This window comes from Nesoenas mayeri (assembly GCF_963082525.1).
Source record: "Nesoenas mayeri genome assembly, chromosome: 5".
In the NCBI taxonomy this organism is placed as follows: Eukaryota; Metazoa; Chordata; class Aves; order Columbiformes; family Columbidae; genus Nesoenas; species Nesoenas mayeri.
In genome coordinates, this window is record NC_137548.1 from 41,170,793 (window position 1) to 41,192,008 (window position 21,216).

The 21,216-nt window shown below is 42.3% G+C and overlaps 1 protein-coding gene across 1 annotated transcript in view; it reads left to right on the plus strand.

Moving 5' to 3' along the window:
* Positions 1 to 21,216, plus strand: part of LTK (leukocyte receptor tyrosine kinase) — a gene marked incomplete at both ends in the record, with an annotated part of 94,721 nt that overhangs the window by 63,807 nt on the left and 9,698 nt on the right. Inside the window, 13 exons of the mRNA XM_080345261.1 lie at positions 2,717 to 2,811; positions 7,697 to 7,798; positions 10,300 to 10,477; positions 11,014 to 11,164; positions 13,257 to 13,388; positions 13,909 to 14,065; positions 14,888 to 15,070; positions 15,615 to 15,713; positions 16,221 to 16,373; positions 17,111 to 17,221; positions 17,875 to 18,061; positions 18,926 to 19,016; positions 20,243 to 20,307. Coding sequence (XP_080201387.1) covers positions 2,717 to 2,811; positions 7,697 to 7,798; positions 10,300 to 10,477; positions 11,014 to 11,164; positions 13,257 to 13,388; positions 13,909 to 14,065; positions 14,888 to 15,070; positions 15,615 to 15,713; positions 16,221 to 16,373; positions 17,111 to 17,221; positions 17,875 to 18,061; positions 18,926 to 19,016; positions 20,243 to 20,307 — 1,704 coding nt within the window. The remainder of the gene's footprint in view (positions 1 to 2,716; positions 2,812 to 7,696; positions 7,799 to 10,299; positions 10,478 to 11,013; positions 11,165 to 13,256; positions 13,389 to 13,908; positions 14,066 to 14,887; positions 15,071 to 15,614; positions 15,714 to 16,220; positions 16,374 to 17,110; positions 17,222 to 17,874; positions 18,062 to 18,925; positions 19,017 to 20,242; positions 20,308 to 21,216) is intronic.

The following is a 21,216-nucleotide window of genomic DNA, read 5'->3' on the forward strand; positions in this document are numbered from 1 at the left end:
CAGGATTTAAAAAAAAAAATCTACCAAGCATCAAGTGTCAGGGATTTTAAATCTTCAAGGACATTTTACTAAAATTTGAATAGATTCTTTTTCACATGGAAAAAAGCTCATCCCTGCCATGTGACGCTTCCTTGCAAAGTTCAGATCCCACTTCCAGTACTGGCTAGCACAGAGAACTTAAAAAGATGTCAGCAGTTTCAAGCATGTCCAGAATGATAAATCCCTGCATTGCCTCGTGCTCAGCACTGGCAAAACATTTGAACTACTAGGCAAGTCATACCAAAATAGATAAGTTCAGCCTAAGTTAGTCTAAGGTTGGTGAAGTTGCAAACAGTTGTAAGCGGAGGTATACAATGAACATGGCTGTACAATCCTAGCACAGCTTAGTATAAATCTCCATGAATTATTTTTCTGTATATTTGTGGGTGCTGGTAGCTTTCATTGGTAATGAAAACTCCAGCAATGCTGCTCTTAGGGTTTTTTTTAGTCCAGAGTTTGGGCTGGCATGTCTTTTTCCTGTATCCTGAATCTTCAGCAAACTCATGTCCTTCTCTTGCTGTATGAAAGGGCTGTATTTTATCCTGGTTCCTCAAAGGGATGATAGCCAGCAGCAAAGTGGGTGGGAGGGTACAGATCACACAAGGAGAAAGGGGAAACATGAATTGCAACACAAATAGTTGCTGTAGCAGGACATGAACAGTTTGATGGGGCCAGAAGGAGAGAAGCCTTAGCAGATAGAAAGAGGAGACCTTGGAGGGGATATATAAGTAGTTTTTAGCAGCAGCTTCCTCCAGTGAATTTATTTGTTAGGAGAGAAGGAAGACAAACTACACAGTTTGCTGATCACCCTCCCAGTTGGGCATCTAGCTACTTGGAAAACTGCTTCTGATGATCAGCTGGCAAATTCACTCACTGGGTTCACAGACATAGGGAAAAAGGCTGCTATCAGAAGAAAATCAGACAGGCAGAAGACCAGACATCATGGAGCTGAAGAGTATAATATGCTGGACTCAGCAAAACGAGCTGAATGAACAGGAACACTGGAAACCCCTCTGGCTAACAGAGCACAGAGTTCAAAAGGCAAATTCCTCCTGTTTTCTCAAGTTATGAGGAAGGGGAGACATGCAGAGCCCAGAGCTTATGAGATGTCTAGTCTCATGCACTGAGAGGGGGTGGGGGATGTCATTCCCCAGGCTCCCACTTGTACACATCTGGAGCAGAAATCTACCTAGTGACACAGCACCATGGACTCTCTCCTGCTCTGACTCCATGGACCAGACGCAGCAGGTTGACCTGGCCAAGGGTACCCTACCATGTAGGTGCTTTAAGTAAGGGGTAGGCTCTGTTGCTGTATCTATGGCTGTGGGTCCTGGAAGGGCCCTAGTCCTGGGCTCAGGGTTCTGTGACTTTCTCTTCTATCAAATGGCTGGGGGAGTTACTGTCTTGTGTCAGTGGACTTATGTACAAGGACTGAAAATGCGAAAGTGTTGCTAAACCTACTAATAGAGAGGCAGGTTTTTGTAGGAAAGAGATTTAATGGCAAATTCCCCTGCTGACCCCACAGCTAAGAGAGTGGTTATTCAAGAGACCCTTGATTTGCATTTGCTCCACCAACACTTATTCCCAGAGTGCTCAGATTCTGGAGGTGTGAATGCTTTCATTTAGCACAAGGGGTCATTCTTGAGTGGAGTAAAAGCAGCTTATCCCTAAAGATTTTGATGCAGCTATGCAACATCTTATTAACTCTGGATATAGATCAACATTTGGTTGGTGGGTGGAATATGCACACATGCCTTATTGCCACTAATCTGGGACAAGTGTGTTCCTAGACTGAATGATTAATGTGTTAGGCAAGTTAGTGCTTGATCTCTCATAAATCATCGTTGAGCTTCACCTGTGACAGCAGTAGGGATCCTCTCCATATGCGTTTAATAACGGACTGGACATCAGGCACCTGTTTATTTCTGAAATTTAATGAAAAACAATTCAGTGCTGTCCATTAGAAGGAGATCCTTCAGACCATTTTCTTTCCTGTTTGTGAATTCAGAACATGGCAATACACGTGGGATATGACAGACCTCCCAGATAAGTAACTAAACACCTGGTCATGGTGGAAAAAGATGAGACAGCCCAGAAAGCAAACACTTCAGGGAGTTATGGCTGAAATTTAACATGTTCTGACCTTCAGCTGAAGTGAACTCATGTCACCTCGTTATGTTACATTGACTGAGTTTCAGGCCTGTTTCCTGTCTATTTGGATATTGTTGTTCTGTTCAGTTTTTATTCTGGCTGTCTCTTTGGGAATGGAAAGAAGGACATTCTCTTTTCCCTCCCCTTTTTTACATGTCTAATTCCCTGACTGTTTATAACAGTTGAATAAGGATGTTTGTGTATAACTATTAGTAAGGGACAGTAACTTGTTTTTCTACATATGTGTGCAGATAGTAGGGCAAGTAGGGGTCTCATTCTTGTTTCCCTGTGAAATCTGGCATTTTATGAATGTTGATTGGTCTTTACTAACTGTTGATGTGTGGATAAGATTTCTAGCAAGCCCTTTTGGCTGCCGAGGAGGGCTTGTCTGGAGGAAATATTCTAAATAGTGATGATCATGATGCGATGATAAGGGAACATTCTATTTTTAGGGTGGTTTTGTTTTGTTTTGTTTTCCCTCTGCCCCTTTGTCTGTCTTCTCTAAAACTTCTGTCTTATTGCAAAGGTTTCAACTGCAACTCCTGGCAACCTGGGGCTGGAATTCCCACGCTGACATTGCTGTCGACAATATTACGTTTGGACTGGACTGCTTCACTGACGGTGAGCCACAAATGTCGTAGAATCCCTTAAGGAATTTGAGCAGTGTAATCGGCATTCCACAAATTTAGGACACACATACTCTGTTCCTCCCACAGAGTGCACATGGATCATTTATATTAGCTTTTGCAGCACAATGCCATTTTATCTCAGACCTACTGAAGACTGGAAGTAGAGGCAATTTTATTGTGTGTCAGAGTCTCCTCATGCTCTTTTTTTCTCTGATCTGGGATATACTGTATCACATAGTTGAGATCTGTTGCTGTGTGTCTTGGCAAGAAACACTAGCCTTATTCCTTAGCTCCTAAGTGGAAGGATTACATCACATTGTTCTTCAGCAGTCCCCGCTGACCTATGCACCCTGGCAATTGATAGCTGAAGGGAATTTGCTGAAATCAAAGGGGAAAGTCACCGTATTTTAGTGGAGGAAAGGAAGAAAATGGAGGAATTAAGTTGCTCTCTGACAGCAGAGCTTAGATTATTGCAACAAGTTTGTTTTGCCCTTCAAGGAGGTACATCAGCTGTCACTGCCAGATATACAACAGATGTGCTTTCCTTTGCTTTATTACTGCAAATGCGGCTGACCATAATGTATTCCACTGAAAAATGCAACCAGTGTTACCTTCTGAAGCAAAGAAGTGGAAGGAGGTTGGATACTTGGACCACTTGCGAACATTAGAAACTACCTTCTTTTTGATCCTGGAGAAAAGACCTATATGCTCTGTTGTAAAGGAACTGGAGAATATGCCGCACTTGAATTGTGGCTTCTGTTGCAGCCAAAATGTACATCAGTGGTCCTGTGCTACCTTTCATATGTCATCACCCCCAGTATGCCAGCATTTAAAGTAATAACACGTCCCTGCAGAGACTAGCTGTAGCCTAACATAACGTGAGAAGGCTTCTGTCAAAACAGATGTGTTAAAAGTTCTTCATCAACAAAAACCCTTTTCCCTTCTCACCTTTCTCTGAATAAGTCTCCTGTTCTCCATCTCTTTGTTCTGTGGGCACTGAAACCATGCTTCTATAAAATGCTGAGCATGCACATTTTCATTTGAAATTAAGAGGAAGGTTCCTTGATGGTAATGTAGTTTGCTTACTCCAGCTCCATAACACCCCTGTCTCCCAAACCCTTTGAGACCTCCATGTTAACACTTTGTTTTGAGTGATTCCTGATGCTCTTGTGCCAGCTGATGTGTGCCCACCTGCTGGAGTTTACTGCCCTCCTGAGAGCAAATACAGCCTTCAGTTTACCCACAGACATTTTGCTGGCTCTGGTATGGGGACGTATCCTCCAGCAAATAGGAGGGGTCTAGTTGCCACTGCAGCAATATTATCAGAACTTGTCTATTAGACTGCCTGAGTGACTCAGTATAAATTGCACTGATGTCCAGGAGCAGCTGCCACCTACCCCATCTGAGATGTGTGACTCATGCACAAGACAGACATTGTGAAGGAAACATGTTTCTCGGAAGCCTTACACTTGCCACTGTTCCTTGAATCCTCTTCGCAAACTGACATTTTCTCACCTCTGAAATCAACCCCCTTGCATTTGTCTTCTCATGACTTTAATTCAGTTATGTTGCAGAGAAGCCCAAGAGCTCTGCTGTGTTTTCAGTAATGAAATTATTTTTCCCTGACAAGGAGAGGTTTCAGATGTCAGAGATGGAGCCAATTAAGATCCAAGCAGTGAATTCTTTGCATGAGGGCAGCAGGAAGGATGTATGGCAGGAAGGAAGGATTTGCTGCTTGCTAGTATGTAAATATTATTTTCTCCATCTGTTTCAACCCTGTAGTTCAAATGCTCTACAAAATCCAGTGCAGACTCTGAAAGCACTGCTTGTCTGTATGCAGACTGGGAAAGAAGGTGAGGTTTTCCATATATCTCAAAATCGAGAGGAAAGAATCAATAAGATTTATGAGGAAAACAAGTGGGTAGTGAGGGCAGCTCAGGGGCATCAATAAGCACGAAAACCAAACCAGCCATTGTTTGGATGGCAGCTCCTGGGCAGTGACAGATGTTTTCCCTGTGAAAAAGGTGAGATGAAACCACATTCTGGTTCATTGAATCACATTGTAAGTCGGGATTACAAAGCAGATGACATGGGTCTTGTTTGTTGTGAGAACTTTTAAGGGAAAGGCATAAAGATGTTTTATCATTTTAGTGAACTTTCATAGGAAGAGGCCTGAATTTTGAGTGTCTAAATATGGAAACATGGCCTGGCACGACATATAGAATGCTGAATGTTGTGCTCCTCAGTGCTTTTACTATTACCTTTTGGTGCTTCTAGCATTATATTGTTCCAATTAAGATCACAGATCTGTGATCTATCAAAGTGCACTCTACTAGGGATTACCTTTCGGTCTGTGCATCATTTACAATCTCCCAGAATACTTTTTTATAAATGGCAAAACTGTCCAAAGAGAGCTTTTTTATAGCATACCTCTAGTTCTTGACTTTGGAGTCCCCTACCCAGCAAATTCTAGTTCTGTTGACCCGCAAGTCTCATTCATTGAGATGGACAGTGGGGTGTGGTTCAGGTCTCATTACTGCCTCATTTCACTGATTTAAGAAGGTGTTGACTAGAAATGCAATAGATCAACCAAAGGGATGGGGAAGGGGGAAGCTGGTGCAGCTTCCTCATTCTCTGTCCTGCTCCAGGATGATCTGGAGAGGCTTCCAGGAATACTCCAACCTGCATCAGTAAGGTGGGATCTCTGAGACCATGCATACTTTGAGGATCCTGTGTGGCACCTTACGCTGATGAAATCCTGACTCCAGGCCCACTGTATATTTTTTTTTATTACAGTCCCAGAGACAGATAAGTAGGAGTGAGTTACTTTAGCTCTTTTCCTACAGGAGATACCCTGTATCTCTTTTACACTTGCCTCTGTCCCTTTTCAGTGTGGAAATCAACAGAATTAGCTACATCTTGGAGAAAGGACTTCTGTGCTCTTCATATGGTTCTGATATAGGTACACCTTAAGGTGAATTAGGTCTTGTTCCATTCAATCCACTTACAGTCAACATGCTGGCTGTCAGAGGAGGAAATGGAAGCTAAAACAGGCAGGAGCACCAGCCCCTGGATCCCTGGGCTACATTATATTTGTAGAAAACGCCACCTTACAAATTCATGTCTGACGGCACATGAAATATCAGCCTTCTAAGAGTTAATGGCACATGTGGACAGGGTGATGTTCATCTTGTCTTGCAGCTTATCTGCTGCTGAACATGAAGGAAACAGAAGCTTTCTTCTGGTGTGTAAAGTTTTGAGACTGTTTCAAGAAGGAGGAAAGATTGTTTGTTTAGAAACAAGATTGCCTTAGGACACTCCATTGGAATGCTGCAAAAAAATCCATGCAGGCACACAGATTCTGTTGCAGAGACTGATTTACGTTCATTGGCTCTGGCAAACATACCTAGACTTCTTGTACATCTCTAAGTATCTTAAACTGTTGCGACCTTTGGGATTCGTAATTCAGTGCAGGCCTTGGGAGATCAAGCATCTCTTCTGGCCATACATTGTCTTTTTCATTTGGTTTTCCTTCTTGTCTTTGATCCAGATCATTTGTTTGAGGTTAATTTCATTTTTTTTCTGGCTTGAGAACTCCATCCATTGAAGTTCTCTGTCTCAGCATGACCAAAATGTGTCAGGACAAAGCTCCCTTTTACTTCCATGCATCAATGTGCTTTCAGTCAGGCCTGGGGGAATATTCTCAGGAGTAAAAGCTCAGCAAGGTCTCCATGCTTCAATTAGTTATTTGGCCTTTATGACACAGCTAACAAGGGTGCTAATTATGGCTATTTAGAGCAGTGGCTTCATGGCAGAGATAATTGTCCAGCTGGAACTGAGTGTGCCTCTTTTGAATGGAGCATCAAACAGCTGTTAGATTCGCACAACTGGAACAAATTGAAATATTCGTAATGTTTTTCAACTGATGAAAAATGTTCAGTATTAAATTAACAGAGGGCTCTTAAATGGAAAGAAGACTCTCCTTTTTCTTACAGATATTTTCCAATCAAAGATCTGCATAAAAATGGGTAATTTAACTATTGAAACAGGATGCTTGCAGATTATAAGGCAAGGGATCAGTTATTACTTTCTCCTGTTGTAAGGCAGCTTTGGTTATGTGTGGTGTTCTTGATGCATTCAGATGCTTTAGATCAGCAATTGCTTTGAAATTCCTCCTCTCTGAGAAAGAGAGCCTAATTTTTAAAAGCCTGTTCTGCTGGTCAGAAATGTAGTGTTTGCTGTGTGTTTTCCAAAAATGTTTGTCCAAAGATTTACAGCTTGTGTCAAGGGTATACTGTAGTTTCTTAACTGTGTGTATTACTGAGACTTGTAATTTTGTTTAGTATTTTATTCTCTAAGAAAGGTTGGAGGTGCTTAAAATTGATTGCTGAGAGGGTAGCAATTAGGCTGGTTTACCTACCATGACACCATTCAGAACCAAAGATAACAATTTTTGCTTTCACTTTCCTTTACACCTCCATTCATTTAGCTGTCCAGAATTGTCACCTACCCCTTTCACCAGCAGAGCATCAATACCTAGTACCTGTTCTCACACACTATGCTTCCCCCAAAGTCTCAGTGCAATTTGCTGGCCAAGGAGCTTATCCTGCTGGTGAGCCTGCATGGGATCACACAGGGAGTTTGTGTTCACGTGAAATCCCACTGACTTCAGCACAGATGCAAGTAGCTAACCCAAGAGACAGGGCTAAAAGAATAATAAAAAATTATGATTTTTATAACACCTTTTATGATGAAAGTATTATTTACTTATTTTAACAAAATTGTTGTACTTGCTTCATTCATGTGATCTTTACATTTTACATCTCTCTTTTCTACCATCCTCCCACCTCTCTCGTCCATTCTACAAACTACTACAGGAAGACAACCAAATCATTTTGGTGGGAAGAGCCAATACCCACGGGAGATTAGTATCCTGGATGAGCATCTTCTGAACCCCCTGGAAGAGCCCTCCCTCCCAGGTAGATCTTTCTGTACTGAAAACCTACTTCTTGACGATAAGAGGTGTCTCCCTTCCCATCCTTTGTATGTGATCTGCCTGCCCTATAGCAACAGCACAATTAAATATAAACTGTCCCAAAAATGTGGAAACCATGTCAGGTAGTCTCTGGCGACAGGGCAGCAGTTTGTTGGAGCCCCTCACGGGTGCTTAAAGAGCAGAACTTCTTTAAAGAAAAGCAAAATCTCTAAGTAAAGAAGCTTTAAGTAAAAGCAGAAGCTTCCTGAGTCAAATTCAGAATGCACAACATCTGGCCCAGGAGAGAAAGATGTAGACCGCTACAGGAAGCTGGGGATAGACAGTTTTACTGGGACTTGGTGAGTGGTGAAGCTGAACATAACAGGTGGAGATTAGGGGTGTAAAGATGAAGGTCCAGGGAGCGGAAGTAAATGAAGATCTGGAAATCCATTGAGGAGAAAAACTGGATTAAGAACTAGAAGAGCAGGGGATACTAGGGACCAGTTTACTGATAGCAGTAGAGAATGCCACTCTGAGGGACAGATGGCAACTGTGTGGGTGAGAAGAGCTGCCTAGAGGGCCTGAGGAGAGGAGGTTGTGCTTGAGGCTGCTTTGCTGTGCACAAATACCTGTGCATGACTGCACTACCTGCTGAAAACTGTGTCCAGCTGAAGTGAGACAATCTGTCCTGCTGTCGGTTCCTCTGTTAGCTCAAGGGGCAGAGATTTCTGTAATCATAGAATCATAGAATAGTTTGGGTTGGAAGGGACCTTCAAAGGTCATCTAGTCCAACCCCCCTGCAATAAGCAGGGACATCTTCAACTGGATCAGGTTGCTCAGAGCCCCGTCCAGCCTGACCTTGAATGTTTCTAGGGACGGGGCATCTACCACCTCTCTGGGCAACCTATTCTGGTGTTTTACCACCCTCATTGTAAAAAATTTCTTCCTCATGTCTAGCCTGAATCTCCCCTCTTTCGGTTTAAAACCATTACCCCTTGTCCTAACACAACAGACCCTGCTGAAAAGTCTGTCCCCATCTTTCTTACAGGCCTCTTTTAAGTACTGAAAGGTCACAATAAGGTCTCCCTGGACCCTTCTCTTTTCCAGGCTGAACAAGCCCTACTCTCAGTCTGTCCTCACAGCAGAGCTGTTCCAGCCCTCTGATCATTTTTGTGGCCTCCTCTGGCCCCTCTCCAATGGGTCCATGTCTTTCCTGTACTGAGGGCTCCAGAGCTGGAGCTAATGTAGTTAGCCAGCACTCTTATCCCCATGATTAATCTGCGTGTTTGAAGGATGGTGTCTGTTGGGGATGGTTTTACTTGCCTTTTCCTTTAAACAAGATTATATAATTATTTTTTTTTTAAGTTTGTGATTTTTACTGCTGTTTTAATCATTCAGCTCTTAGTTCTACTTCTGCCCCTGGCCCTTTTGCATGCACTGCCTTGTACAGTTTTTACGTATATTTTTGCATAGTTCTCAGGCCCCATCTCATTCACTGGACAGGATAGATATGTCTGGCTCTTGGACAAATGTTGTGAAATGGAGGAGATGGTCATCTGCTGCACTGCTGTAGGAACAAAAGAATAATGCTTAATGAGAGCCAGGAAAATGTTTGCTTGGACAAAAAGGGACCCTACTGAAAGTAGCAGAGGTTGCCCTCCTGACTGTTGCTACTGGCACAGGGTTCTTGCACAAGCCTGAGACAAGTCACTTAAAACTTTCAAAACCTTTTACAGATGGCCACTAGTTGTAATGGCAGATGTTTTCAGCCTTTATTTCTACATATATACTTCATTTCCCATCTGGATAGTTGAATAATATCTCCTTGCTTCATACTGACATTGAGAAGAGAAATTTGATAATGTCTTTGAGACACTTGGATAAACTCCCTCAGAAGCCCTCCCCCACCCCCAAATGATGCGTTAATCTACAGTCCATAAGTTATTAAGTAGTGTGCAAGAAATAAGGTGAGAGGGGTAAAAAGCAAACAGTGACTATATACAGAGCATTAGTTGTGCTATGACTAGTATAAATTTGGGATAATATAAGTACTCTGTGATAATATAATGAAGAGTGGTGTCTTAGTGGGTTGCATTATGAGAGAGCTGCATTAAAGTTGAATAGATAAATTTAACTTATCATGTGCTTGCTTTCAAGTTCTCAACATTGTAAATGCAAGTTTAAGCATTTTTTGTAGGATTATAATCCATAAGCATGTGATCAAATAGACACATTGAGTTTTAAAGACCTGTAGATAGCATATGCTGCTGGAACACGGTCTTTCTCATGATCACCTAGTTTTTATATAAAAATCATTAACATTCTTTGTGAGTAACAATAATGTGAATTTCATTATTGGGAGATCAATAAAGAAACATATCAACAGGAACAATTTGTTTCAGTCATACTTTCCCTTTGGTTACCTAGTTCTGTGAGTTATTGTACATGTCTGAGAAATAAAGAAAAAACTCACATCTGCCCCAACTCTTGCTGTTTTGGTCACAGAAGACACATCTATTGTTCTCTGGTGGTTCACAACCTGTGGTGCCAGTGGTCCACATGGGCCAACTCAAGCTCAGTGCGACAGTGCCTATAAGAACAGCAACGTGTCGGTGACAGTGGAGAAAGAGGGCAGGCTCCGAGGAGTGCAAGTCTGGAGAGTACCAGCCACAAACCGATACCGGTGGGTATCACTGGTGAGGCAGCCACATTTAGCTACTTTTTGTTTCTGAAGCCTCCACAAGAGTAAGTGTAGGAGCGTCTGTGCTGAGTGGGTGGATGGGGCAGTGAAGTAAGAGAGAAATAGGAGCCCTGGCTATAAGGATTTGTGTCTGTGAGCTACTGCAAAGCATGGAAGGGTGGAGCGGTGACTTAGGAGAAATCAGAACAGGAGTGACTGTGGGCATGTGGTCAAGTGGAAGTGCTGTCATCATTTCAGTCCTGAAGCCTTGGTCTTCTAGATTTGGCTATATCAACTGATGCTATTTGTTCCTGAAGTCTCTGTCTCCAGTGCTCTAGTTTATAATTGCTCTATCCTCTTGAGCAGCCTCAGCTACATGAGTCTCAGAGAACGAATAGCCATGAAATGTGGCAGCAGGGGAGCCTGCTCTGAAGCAATGACTGTTTGGAGGTGCAGTCTGGGGAGAGCTTGCAGATAGAGTTGCTTTGGAGATGACAAGTGTGAGATTCGTCTCTTTAACTACTTCCTTTTTCTTCCAGGATTTCTGCCTATGGAGCAGCCGGGGGAAAGGGAGCCAAAAACCACAATAAGAGGTCCCACGGGGTCTTCATCTCGGCCACCTTCCAGCTGGAGAAAGATGAGCTGCTATACATCTTAGTGGGGCAGCAAGGGGAGGACGCCTGCCCTGGGGTGAGGGTTGCACAAGCACATGTGGGCAAAAACTTTGCACTTATGATGCAGTGGGTGGCTTGAAGTTTGATGATGAAAGATAAAAATCACAGAATTCAGCAATACAATCCAGTCAGGAGACTGAGAAGAACCAATAAACCAAGTTAGAAAGAATCTCAAAACAAATGTAAAGAACGCTGAAAAGAAAAACAATCCCAAAATGCACAAACAAATATGAAGCCCACAGGAACTTTGCTTTAAGCTCCTGGTGTTTGAACTAAGTTGTTCATCAGCTTTCTTCTGCTTATTTTAAGCAGGGAGCTAGTAGGCAAGAGTTGTGTGCTCCCTTTCTTACTTTTCCACAGCTTAGGTTTCTTTCTGTCTGCCAGGATTTCAGATGATTTACTATTATTTATGGGGGCATCCAGCAGTGTTGTGGCTGCACTGTGTTGTGTACTCTCTAAGCTTAGAGACTGAGGCCTTGAATCTAAAGCCTATCAAAACCAGTGGGAATATTCCCACTAACTTCGGTGGCCCCTGTATTAGGTATTTGTAAAGACAAAAAAAAACCATGATGAGAAACAGAAACGGATGATGTGAATGCTTATATATGTGTCCTCTGATGCTAGACCCAATGATTTGAAAGTCCTTTTATCACTTAGGCTTAAAAGTTGCCTCTTTTCATCATGAATTCTTTGATGTTGCCTCTTTCCAGAAATGTGACCTGTCAGCTCGTGCCCAGGAATGAAACTGTTTTGTCTTTTCCCCACAGATAGACTGCTGAGTTTTGGGATGCGTACACTGTTGCTGTAGGCACTCAAAGTTACCCTTTACTTTGCCCAGAGCATATGATGCCTCATCCAGATACTGCAACAGATTCTCAAAGCAGCCTTTTTCACTTTAGATGGTACAAGAATTGTATCTATCTAAATAAAACACACATTTGTGTATCTTCAGTTCCCTCTCAAGTGCACTCTCCAGGCTTAGGCCATAATCTGCAAAGCTGTCCATTATTCCCTCTCATTTCATGGCTTGTTCTCCAAATTGCAAAGTATAATCCAGCACTAACTAGCTCCCTTTGGCAGAGTCTATTGGAAAAGGTTGCCATTCATTTTTCCCACTTCCAAAGCCCGACTTCCTTTGGCTTTGGAAATCCTGCCAAATCTATATGTTGGGTAACTAATGTTTGTTTTCCTTTCCCTGAAGAAATTCTGCAGTTCCAAACCTTCATTCTCTCTCCTTAGATTTAGCCCAGTTGCTTTTTCCTGGCCATCTTCTACATTGCCATCTTTTGTCCTCATCTTTGAATGAGAGGACACAGTAAAACTGGCACCAGACTTCTGGCCTAGATGTGTGACATGACCCACACAAGCAGGGATTTCACCTGCACTGAGACAACATAGCAATTTCTGAAATCATTCAGACTTCATCATCTGAGTGAAGCTGAGCAGATTTACAAAGTCATTGAAACTCATGGAACTCAGTGTCACCACAACAAAAACAAAACCCAACAAAAAACCAATCAAACCAAACAAAACAACAAACAAACAAAAGAACAGCAAAAAAAACCCTAAGATAGCCAAATAATCTTTGCTTTTTCAGCCTTTTCAATGTTCTCTAGCATTTAGCAGGAATAGGGAGCTGAGACTCCAGATTTCTCTTCCAAGATGTGTCAGTAGTTCACTCTTAACTATGTGCATCATCTCTGTCTGCTTTATGCTTTTATGGCCTTGAGAAATAGTTCATGAATACAGCAGTAAGGAAGTTCTGAGAATTAGTCCATAATTCAACACATTCTAATGTTTGTGGGTATAAGAAGTTCTAAATATGCAAAATATTATATTATATGAATAGTGAGTTATTGCTGTATTGCTTTGCGTTTTTTTTCTGTGAGCATTTGTATTTTCACACCAAGTTTGCAAATCAGAGGTAAAAGACTAATACATCCCTCAGCTGTTGGTCCTTGTAGAAGAGTTCATTTTCCACACAGATAACATATCCTGGTCTTTGTATGTCTGATATACATCACAAACAATGAAATATTATTATATTGAGATACACAGAAACTCTCAATAGTTGGACTTTGCTGATATCTCTGTGTGTCTGCTTTCAGAGCAATCCTGAAACCCAGAATATCTGCTTAGGGGAGTCTTCTCTTATTGAAGAAGATTACAAAAAAAAAAAGGACCTGAAGGACTGGGCTGGAGGAGGTGGGGGTGGAGGAGGAGCAACCTACATCTTTAGAGTAAGTATTTCCCCTTTGCATCCTGCCTGAGCAGTGTCCAGCCGAACAACTAGCTTTCACTGTCAATCATGGCAAATGATACTCTGTTCTTAAAACAAGGTGATGAAAAAGTAGTCTACCTCTCCTGCCTCTCTTTGTCTTTTTGTATTTTTAATTTCAATTCTTTATCTCTTTTCATATTCTTAACCGTACTTGTCACTGTCGCTAAGCTAGCTGAACTGGGTCCTCAGTTCTTGATAGCTCAGGCCTGGGCATCACACCAAGATGCCACTTTAATGCTGGCAGCAGTCCTACCAATAAAAACCAAACCCAAAACCCTAGTGTTCAGTTAAACAGTTATTTTTGTACACAGAAACACCATGTGAAACATTTTTGTAGTGCAGTTAGGAAACAATCAGTAGCATTGCCCTGGCCTCGGGCCACTCTGCGTTGGGATTTTTTCATGCTTTTTGATGACTTTATGAGTTGACATATCCAAGGGATGTGAAGTTTTTCTGATGTTTAATGGGGGGTTTTCCAGCAGAAGGATGGGATTTTCGAACCTTTGCTCATCGCAGCAGGAGGAGGAGGAAAATCCTACCTGAAGGCTCAGGACAGCTCCCTGGATGACGTACCCCTGGAGCAATTTGAGAACAGCACTGCAGTACCTGGAGTCAGTGGCAGGACTGGGGCAGCAGGTGAGACACTAGGTCTGAACCAAATGGCTAAATGCACATGTTGTCTTGTAGGCACAAAGTGAGGGGCTTCTTTTTGATCTTTTGAAATTTTTCTGTGGCAGTAGTTGTTAGAAATATGCTGGTAGTCTATAAAAGATGTCTTCTCGTGTGTCACCAGATAAAAGAGAATGCATAGGAGAGATGATAAGTGCTCCGTAGAGGCTGTTCCATAGGAGGGCTCCTCTCTTTATGAAATGACTCAGTGAAAATGATGTTTGGGGGTGGAGCCCACTCCTCCACACTGTAACAATGGCCGTTCAAGTGAAGACTTTTCCCTTCTTATTCCACTGAAGCCCTAACAACAAGAATTTTATTATGGGAATTATACCAGAAATAGAAGCTTATTTATAATCATGTCACGGCTCTGCCTAGAATCCACTCCTAAGAAACAAAAAAAATCTAGTGCTCTCCATCTCCTGCTGTAATAGCCTTAGAGAGGAGCCACTAGATTGACATGAGGAAATCAAGTTTATTTTTATTTCCCTGGGAACTCACCATCTCACATGGCTGAAAGTCCTAACCAGTTATCCCAAAGGGGAGTGGTGGGCTCCTTAATTCCCTAATGCAACTAGGAATTGGTGCTAAGCTGCTAGTTACACATCACATACCACAGGATGTGCATTAGATTTCCACTTTGTTATCATCTGTGGCAAGAAGGAGCTTGTCTGTATATTATCTTATTCATAAAGAAGAAATTAATAAGGGCCAGTCTCTGTCTCTTTTCTTCTGCTTGTCCTTCACTCACCTGTTCTTGTTTTGTTCTCTCACTCTGTGACTGTGAAGGTGGAGGTGGTGGCTGGCAAGATGAGACTCTCCTTCCTCAGGCTGGGAAGTCACTTCTGGAAGGTGGAGAAGGGGGTCAAGCTTGTCCCCAAGCACTAGCCAAGCTCCAGTGGGACACATCTGGTGGCTTTGGTGGGGGAGGAGGAGCTTGTACTTCTGGTGGCGGAGGCGGAGGCTACAGAGGTAGGTCTGCTGGAAGGATAGTCACGCTGTCTAATTTTATGCACTTCAGAGCAGCTGCAGTTAAGGGCTAGAGCTCTCAGCGCAGAGGTGTCTGCTGCAGAAGGTGATTCACAGATACTTCACACTGAACGGTGTGAAACCTGATCTACTCTTCACCATCTTGTTTTAATTTGGGAAATCAAGGTTATAGAAGTGTTCCTACATGATTAAGTATTTGGAAAGTGTGCTGAATCACCCCTTTGTTCATCCCCAATTTGCCCAGGGAAAATGTTCCATGTCTTTTTTTCTGTTTAGTGCAAATACATTTTCACCTTGCTGAACTGAGAAACCTACAGTGGAATAAGTCACTTCACTAGTGTGGGTACTGGCCTGGCTGTGTCAAGTGAACATTTATCTATCAAGGACATTTTACATATTAATATATCACTGGAAGGTTGCAGAGTGACTGCAGGTGAAAAGAGCCAGGAACGAATGCAGCCCTTCAGAGGCATCACATTTTTGCAGCATATAGCACTAATCAGCTGCCATACTCTTCTTTCCCCAGGGGGACATGCCTCTGATAGTGATGATATCACAGCTGGTGGACAGGATGGCATCTCTTTTGTGAACCCCATCGGAGAGATCTTCTTGCATCCCCTGGCAGGTATAATATACTACCTTTTCCTCTTAGTTCTTCTTGTCCTCCTTTTTCCTTCTTCCTCTCTACTTCCTCTTTTCTGATCCCTCTCCTCCTGTCTTTGCTTTTTATGCATTTAATTCAGACATATTTCACTCTGCAGGCCAGACCTTTGGCTCTGATTATCTGTTTAAATACAACTGTAGTGCTCTGGGACCTTTTTCCTGTCAATCTCTAAGCCAGGAGAGACACCAGTCATCAAGTTCAACTACACATCCTCAGTCCCAGACATTTCCAGGTTAATTAACTTCAAGACGTCTCTGTTTGCCTGAGGCACCCAATACATTCTTCCCTCCTGGCCCTCATCAGGTTTCTGATGTGTGTCCACACCATGTTGCGTTATTTGCTCTCCTGCAGAGAAGAAGTTGTAGGTGCTTGTTGGTTTGTTTGGTGTTTGGTTTGATTTTTCCCTTATGGGAACAAGATGGGAAAAGCTGAAGTAAGGCCACCTGTTGTGTCTGATTCCTTGTTCAGCCATGGAAAGTCACGGTGAGGTGGAGGTTCAGATCTATCTTAACTGCAGCCACTGCCACTCGGACAACTGTAAGCGGGACCCTGACACGAACCTGCCGGTCTGCCAATGTGAAATGGGGGCTGTGCTAGCCAATGACAATGTCACCTGCACTGGTAAGATGTGTGGTTTTACCCTGGTTGGATAAAGTCTGCATTCTTTGTATCATCTCTCCTCCTGGTTTTTTTGATGGTCAGTGCCCCACGTTACAACTAGTGGCTCCAGTGAACACAGTGTTATGAGAAATGTCAGTCAAACATAGGACTGAAAATTCCTGATGTACTTTCCTACATGCTGAGCTGCATCTCTGTCACTGCCTCCAACGTTCAGGTTTGGATTAGGTAAAAGGTAAATATCTGTAAAGAGACACAGTGTAAATTTCCTGAATGGGCACAGTGTATCATATATTTAAGTGTAAATACCCGTCTGGTGTAACATACCAGTTACCACTGAGTTATTTAAGCCATAAATTACTTCCCTCCACAACAGTTTCCCCCAGCTGATGCCTGGTATTCACTGTAATTTCCTGACACAGTCTTTTGGAACTACAAAGCATCAAGGCTGCAGAGAGTTTCAATTGATGAGTAGTGATGTTACCCATTAATAAAAATCTGAAGAATGGATAAGAAATCTGTGCTTTAGCAGTTAGTTTTCTATTTTTACTTTTCTTTTTTTTTTTAAATTACTTAGGTATTTTTTCAACCGCCAGGGCTGTAGAGGGATTTGCAGTAATTTTTATAAGGTGGTTTGGCTGTGATCTCTGTATTGTTTTCTGAAATAGGAGCAACATGCAGAGGGATGCTTTACAGCACCTCTGGTTGTTTTCTGATTATCTATGTTTTTCTTTTTCCAGTGCCCCAGGGTCCTATCCCAGAGGGACATCTGCCTCTCCCACTCCTCCTCGCTGTGGTGGCTGTGATTGTGGTGCTTGGAATGATCCTCACTTGTGGCAGCCTATCTATCCGTAAGAAACACTCCTTATCACCCTTTGACTTGGCTTTTCGCAATTAAATTAGACAAAAGGAGACCATGCAGCCACACACTACTACTTTTAATACCTGGAGCCAGAGTGTTGTGGTCTCCCAGGTGGATGAGAGAGACAGGGAGAAAGAAGTGATAGAAAACATCTCCACCCCACAGGTAGGCACAGGCACGGTCTCAAAGGGTAAGAACTGCTCTCTCCTGGCATTTGCTACACAGAAAAGAGCTTGGGAAGCCCTCTTAGCAGGCATTTCTTTAGCAGCCACTGCTATATAGGCTGAAGTCACCGTCTGTAATTAAACATATAATTAATTCAGGGAGATGGTATGCTTTTTGGGACTCGATGCCAGAAAGGTGTTTTGGGAAGCAGCCTTTCCTCAACCAATGTGCAAAGAAGCTTAGGAAAACGAAGTTGCTCCCAGGTGATTAGGAGTCTACAGGAATAAGACTCTTTGCATATCCAGCATTAAATCACTACAAAGCATGGAGAGGAGAGTGATATTGGTGAGCTACAGATGCTTCTTGAGCATTTATAATTATGAAGTTGGTTTCTTTCTTTTCTATGTGGCCAGCATTGCCTTTTCTCTCCAGGTGTTGACCTTGTTTGTGCTTTTTTATTTGTCACCCATCCCCCAGTTTATCACCTTAAGAAGCAGCAGCTGGAAGGAGCCAGAGCACGACTGCAGAGCCCAGAATATAAACTGAGCAAAATCCGCACATCAGCCATCATGACAGATTACAACCCCAACTACTGCTTCGCAGGGAAGGCTGCCACTCTGAGCGAGCTGAAGGAGATCCCACGGAAGAACATCTCTCTGCTTCGGTAAGGCTCGCTGCATGGGTTGTTCTCTGGCACAGGAGAGGAAAGGCAGCCTGAAGCAAAGGTGGAGGTAGGGCTCACATGCTTGTTTTACTCATCATCAAGGATCCAGGACAAGAAAACAAGGGCCACCTGTCTGACTAACTGGGAAGCACCTGGTCCAAGCCAGCCAAAATACAATGGATGTGACACTTACTGTGTTCTCAAAGATATTTTGATCCCATAATGCTCTCAAGCAGAAGTATAAGTTCATGAGTCTCCTGTTCCATGTTCCCACACAGAGCAGGGTATTTCACCTCTGTGTTTTTATGTGATGTCCTGGATTACACTTCCCACCTGGCTGTAACTCCCCTCTAAATCTATAGCAGTGGTTTTTTTTCCATCATTACCTGTCACAAGGAAATGTCCTGTCACAAGGAAATACATGCTAGATTGCTCTTTGGCTCCATACTATCCAGACGGTATTGATCAAAGCTACATAAACTTTAGAAGGAAAAACTTGATCATTCTTATATGCTGTCTTACACCATCTCCTGAAGACATGAGCTTGCAGCTACCTTATTCTGTTGTTCTCTGGTTCTTTCCTGCCTTGCTGTTGCCATCTTTGGTGATAGGGTCCCAGAACTGAATAGGTTGTTTTATTTGTTCAGAACCATAAGGATCCAACCTCCCTGCTTTAGTGACAGTGGCAGAAAATACTGAGAAGTTATGTTTAAAAGGTTTGAGATGAAAACAAAGCTCTGTTGTTGATGCCATCTCTTACAGCAGATTCTGTTCCTGTTCTTGGACAGGATGAAAATAAGAGCTCAGCCAATGCTGGATCCAGGGGCGTAGCAACATCTGTTCTCTCTCCTTTTTTTCTTCCAGGGCGCTAGGACATGGTGCATTTGGGGAGGTTTATGAGGGAACTGTGGTAGGCATTGCAGGGGATCCCAACCCTCTTCAAGTAGCTATCAAGGTCAGTGCACACGAATTTCTTATACGTCAATAATTACCCATAAAAGCTATATTATCTTATTACTATCCCAGTTGGATATCCATGCTCATCACATGCATAATGGCATATGCATGTGTGTGATGCTGGCCTCCATACATTGCTGCACCTGGGAATGATAAACTTTGATTTTTAAGCTGTATGGTACAAGCAGCAGGTTGAAAGCAAAGCTTCTATCTGGTCTGCTACATGCCTAATGGCTGTAAGTTGCGATCTAACTAGGAGGAGAATCTAAAAAGGACTGTCTTGTAAGCTCCATTCCTGTTACTCAGGAGAGACAGAATCAGTGCTCTCAGATGGGAAATTGTGTGAATTAGTGACCTGGAGACTGCATAATACAATTAGTTGAAATAAAATAACGAATTCTAAATCAACATAAATAAATAGAGCTTCCTTGAAATCAACACAGAACAGTCAGTTCACTGCAGAAGAGAATCTACCACAATTTTTTTTGCAACAGTGATTTAGAGATCTGAGTAGCCAAGAAAAAAAGAAACTTAAGGGAAAAAAAATAGCAACAAACAGACGCTTTAGGGATATTGCAGACTAGAACCGGATTTATAAATCTTGTCCAAAGAAAAGAAAGCCCTGTCAAAAATTATCATGAAACATTTATGTGACAGCAAATAGTAAACATTTATAGTAATGCTGATACATTATTACTTCTGCATTTCAGCGGTTTTGACTGCTTTCTCTTATATTTTTCACGTGACATTACTGTATTTTTTCTCAGTTACATTTCCTTTATACTGAGAGTAATGTTTGTCTACCATATGTAAAACTTTCAGGTAGTCTCTTAATATTGCACAGCTTTAAATATATGCTGCTGTGAATATATGTTGTGATATCATACTAATTTCTATGTCATTAATGGCAAGTGATAACAAGCTCTTTTTCTGTGAAATTACTGCTATTGGTTCAGGTTTTGTCACTACTCAGCCCTGAAGTTAGGGATGCTCATAGCCTGCTTTAGTTCCTTTATAAGCTTGTGACTCAGATAATCAAATCTACTTCTATGAGTTCAGCCCAAAACGTGGTCTTTGTTAATAAAAATAATTTCTATTGTTATTTCTCCTGTCTTTCAAAACATTCTAGTTTGTTTGTTTGGTTTTTTCTTTTTGCTTTGCTGGTCATCTAAATGTTCTCAGTTCTTTGATGGGATGGTCCTCACTGTCTTTACCTCTCAACAGACCCTGCCAGAAGTCTGCTCTGAGCAAGATGAGATGGATTTCCTGATGGAAGCATTGATTATCAGGTATAGTTTAAGGTTTTTGTACTGATGGTGGGCAGCAGGGAAAAAAAGTGATGCAGGTAATAAGAATCATTAATTCACCTGCTTGAGTTTGGAAAAGAAATCCAGCCTTATTTTTCACCAGATGGCATTTTAGTAGCGTATGAGTTACTGATTTCAGCTACTTATTCATCTCAAACAAAGTAACCGAGGTTCTTTTGTTGCACATCTGTTGTATCACAGTATCACAGTATGTTTGGGATTGGAAGGGACCTCAAAAGATCATCTAGTCCAATCCCCCTGCCGGAGCAGGAACGCCTAGGTGAGGTCGCACAGGAACATGTCCAGGCGGGTTTTGAATGTCTCCAGAGAAGGAGACTCCACAACCCCCCTGGGCAGCCTGTTCCAGTGTCTGTCACCCTCACTGATAGAAGTTTTTTCTCAAATTTAAGTGGAACCTCTTGTGTTCCAGCTTAATCCCATTACCCCTTGTCCTATCATTGTTTGCCACTGAGAAGAGCCTGGCTCCATCCTCATGGCACTCCCAGAGTACTTTGATTCATTTAGTAGCATGATTCTTTCTCTTCCTCAGCTTCCTTTCCATTTTTAGCTTCTTTATTATGCAGGTATTCACTATCCAATGGAAGATGCTGGTTTTGAATGGCTGAGTCTTACTGAGCTTCTTGACAATCTCAGCTTTCTTTTGTAAAAGGTGGAATGCCATCACATAAGCAGCTGCTGCAGTAGGTATTAGCTGAGCCCCTCTTTGGCAGAGTAGATACTGAACTGAGTCCACCAAACCAGACAGCAGTATATTTGTAATATCCAATGCTGAATTAAAATCTCAACCAGTCAGGATTTTGTTTTACAAACACCAATAATATTTACATATTTGAAGTCCTTACCTTTTTTTTTCCTCTCACACCACCCCTG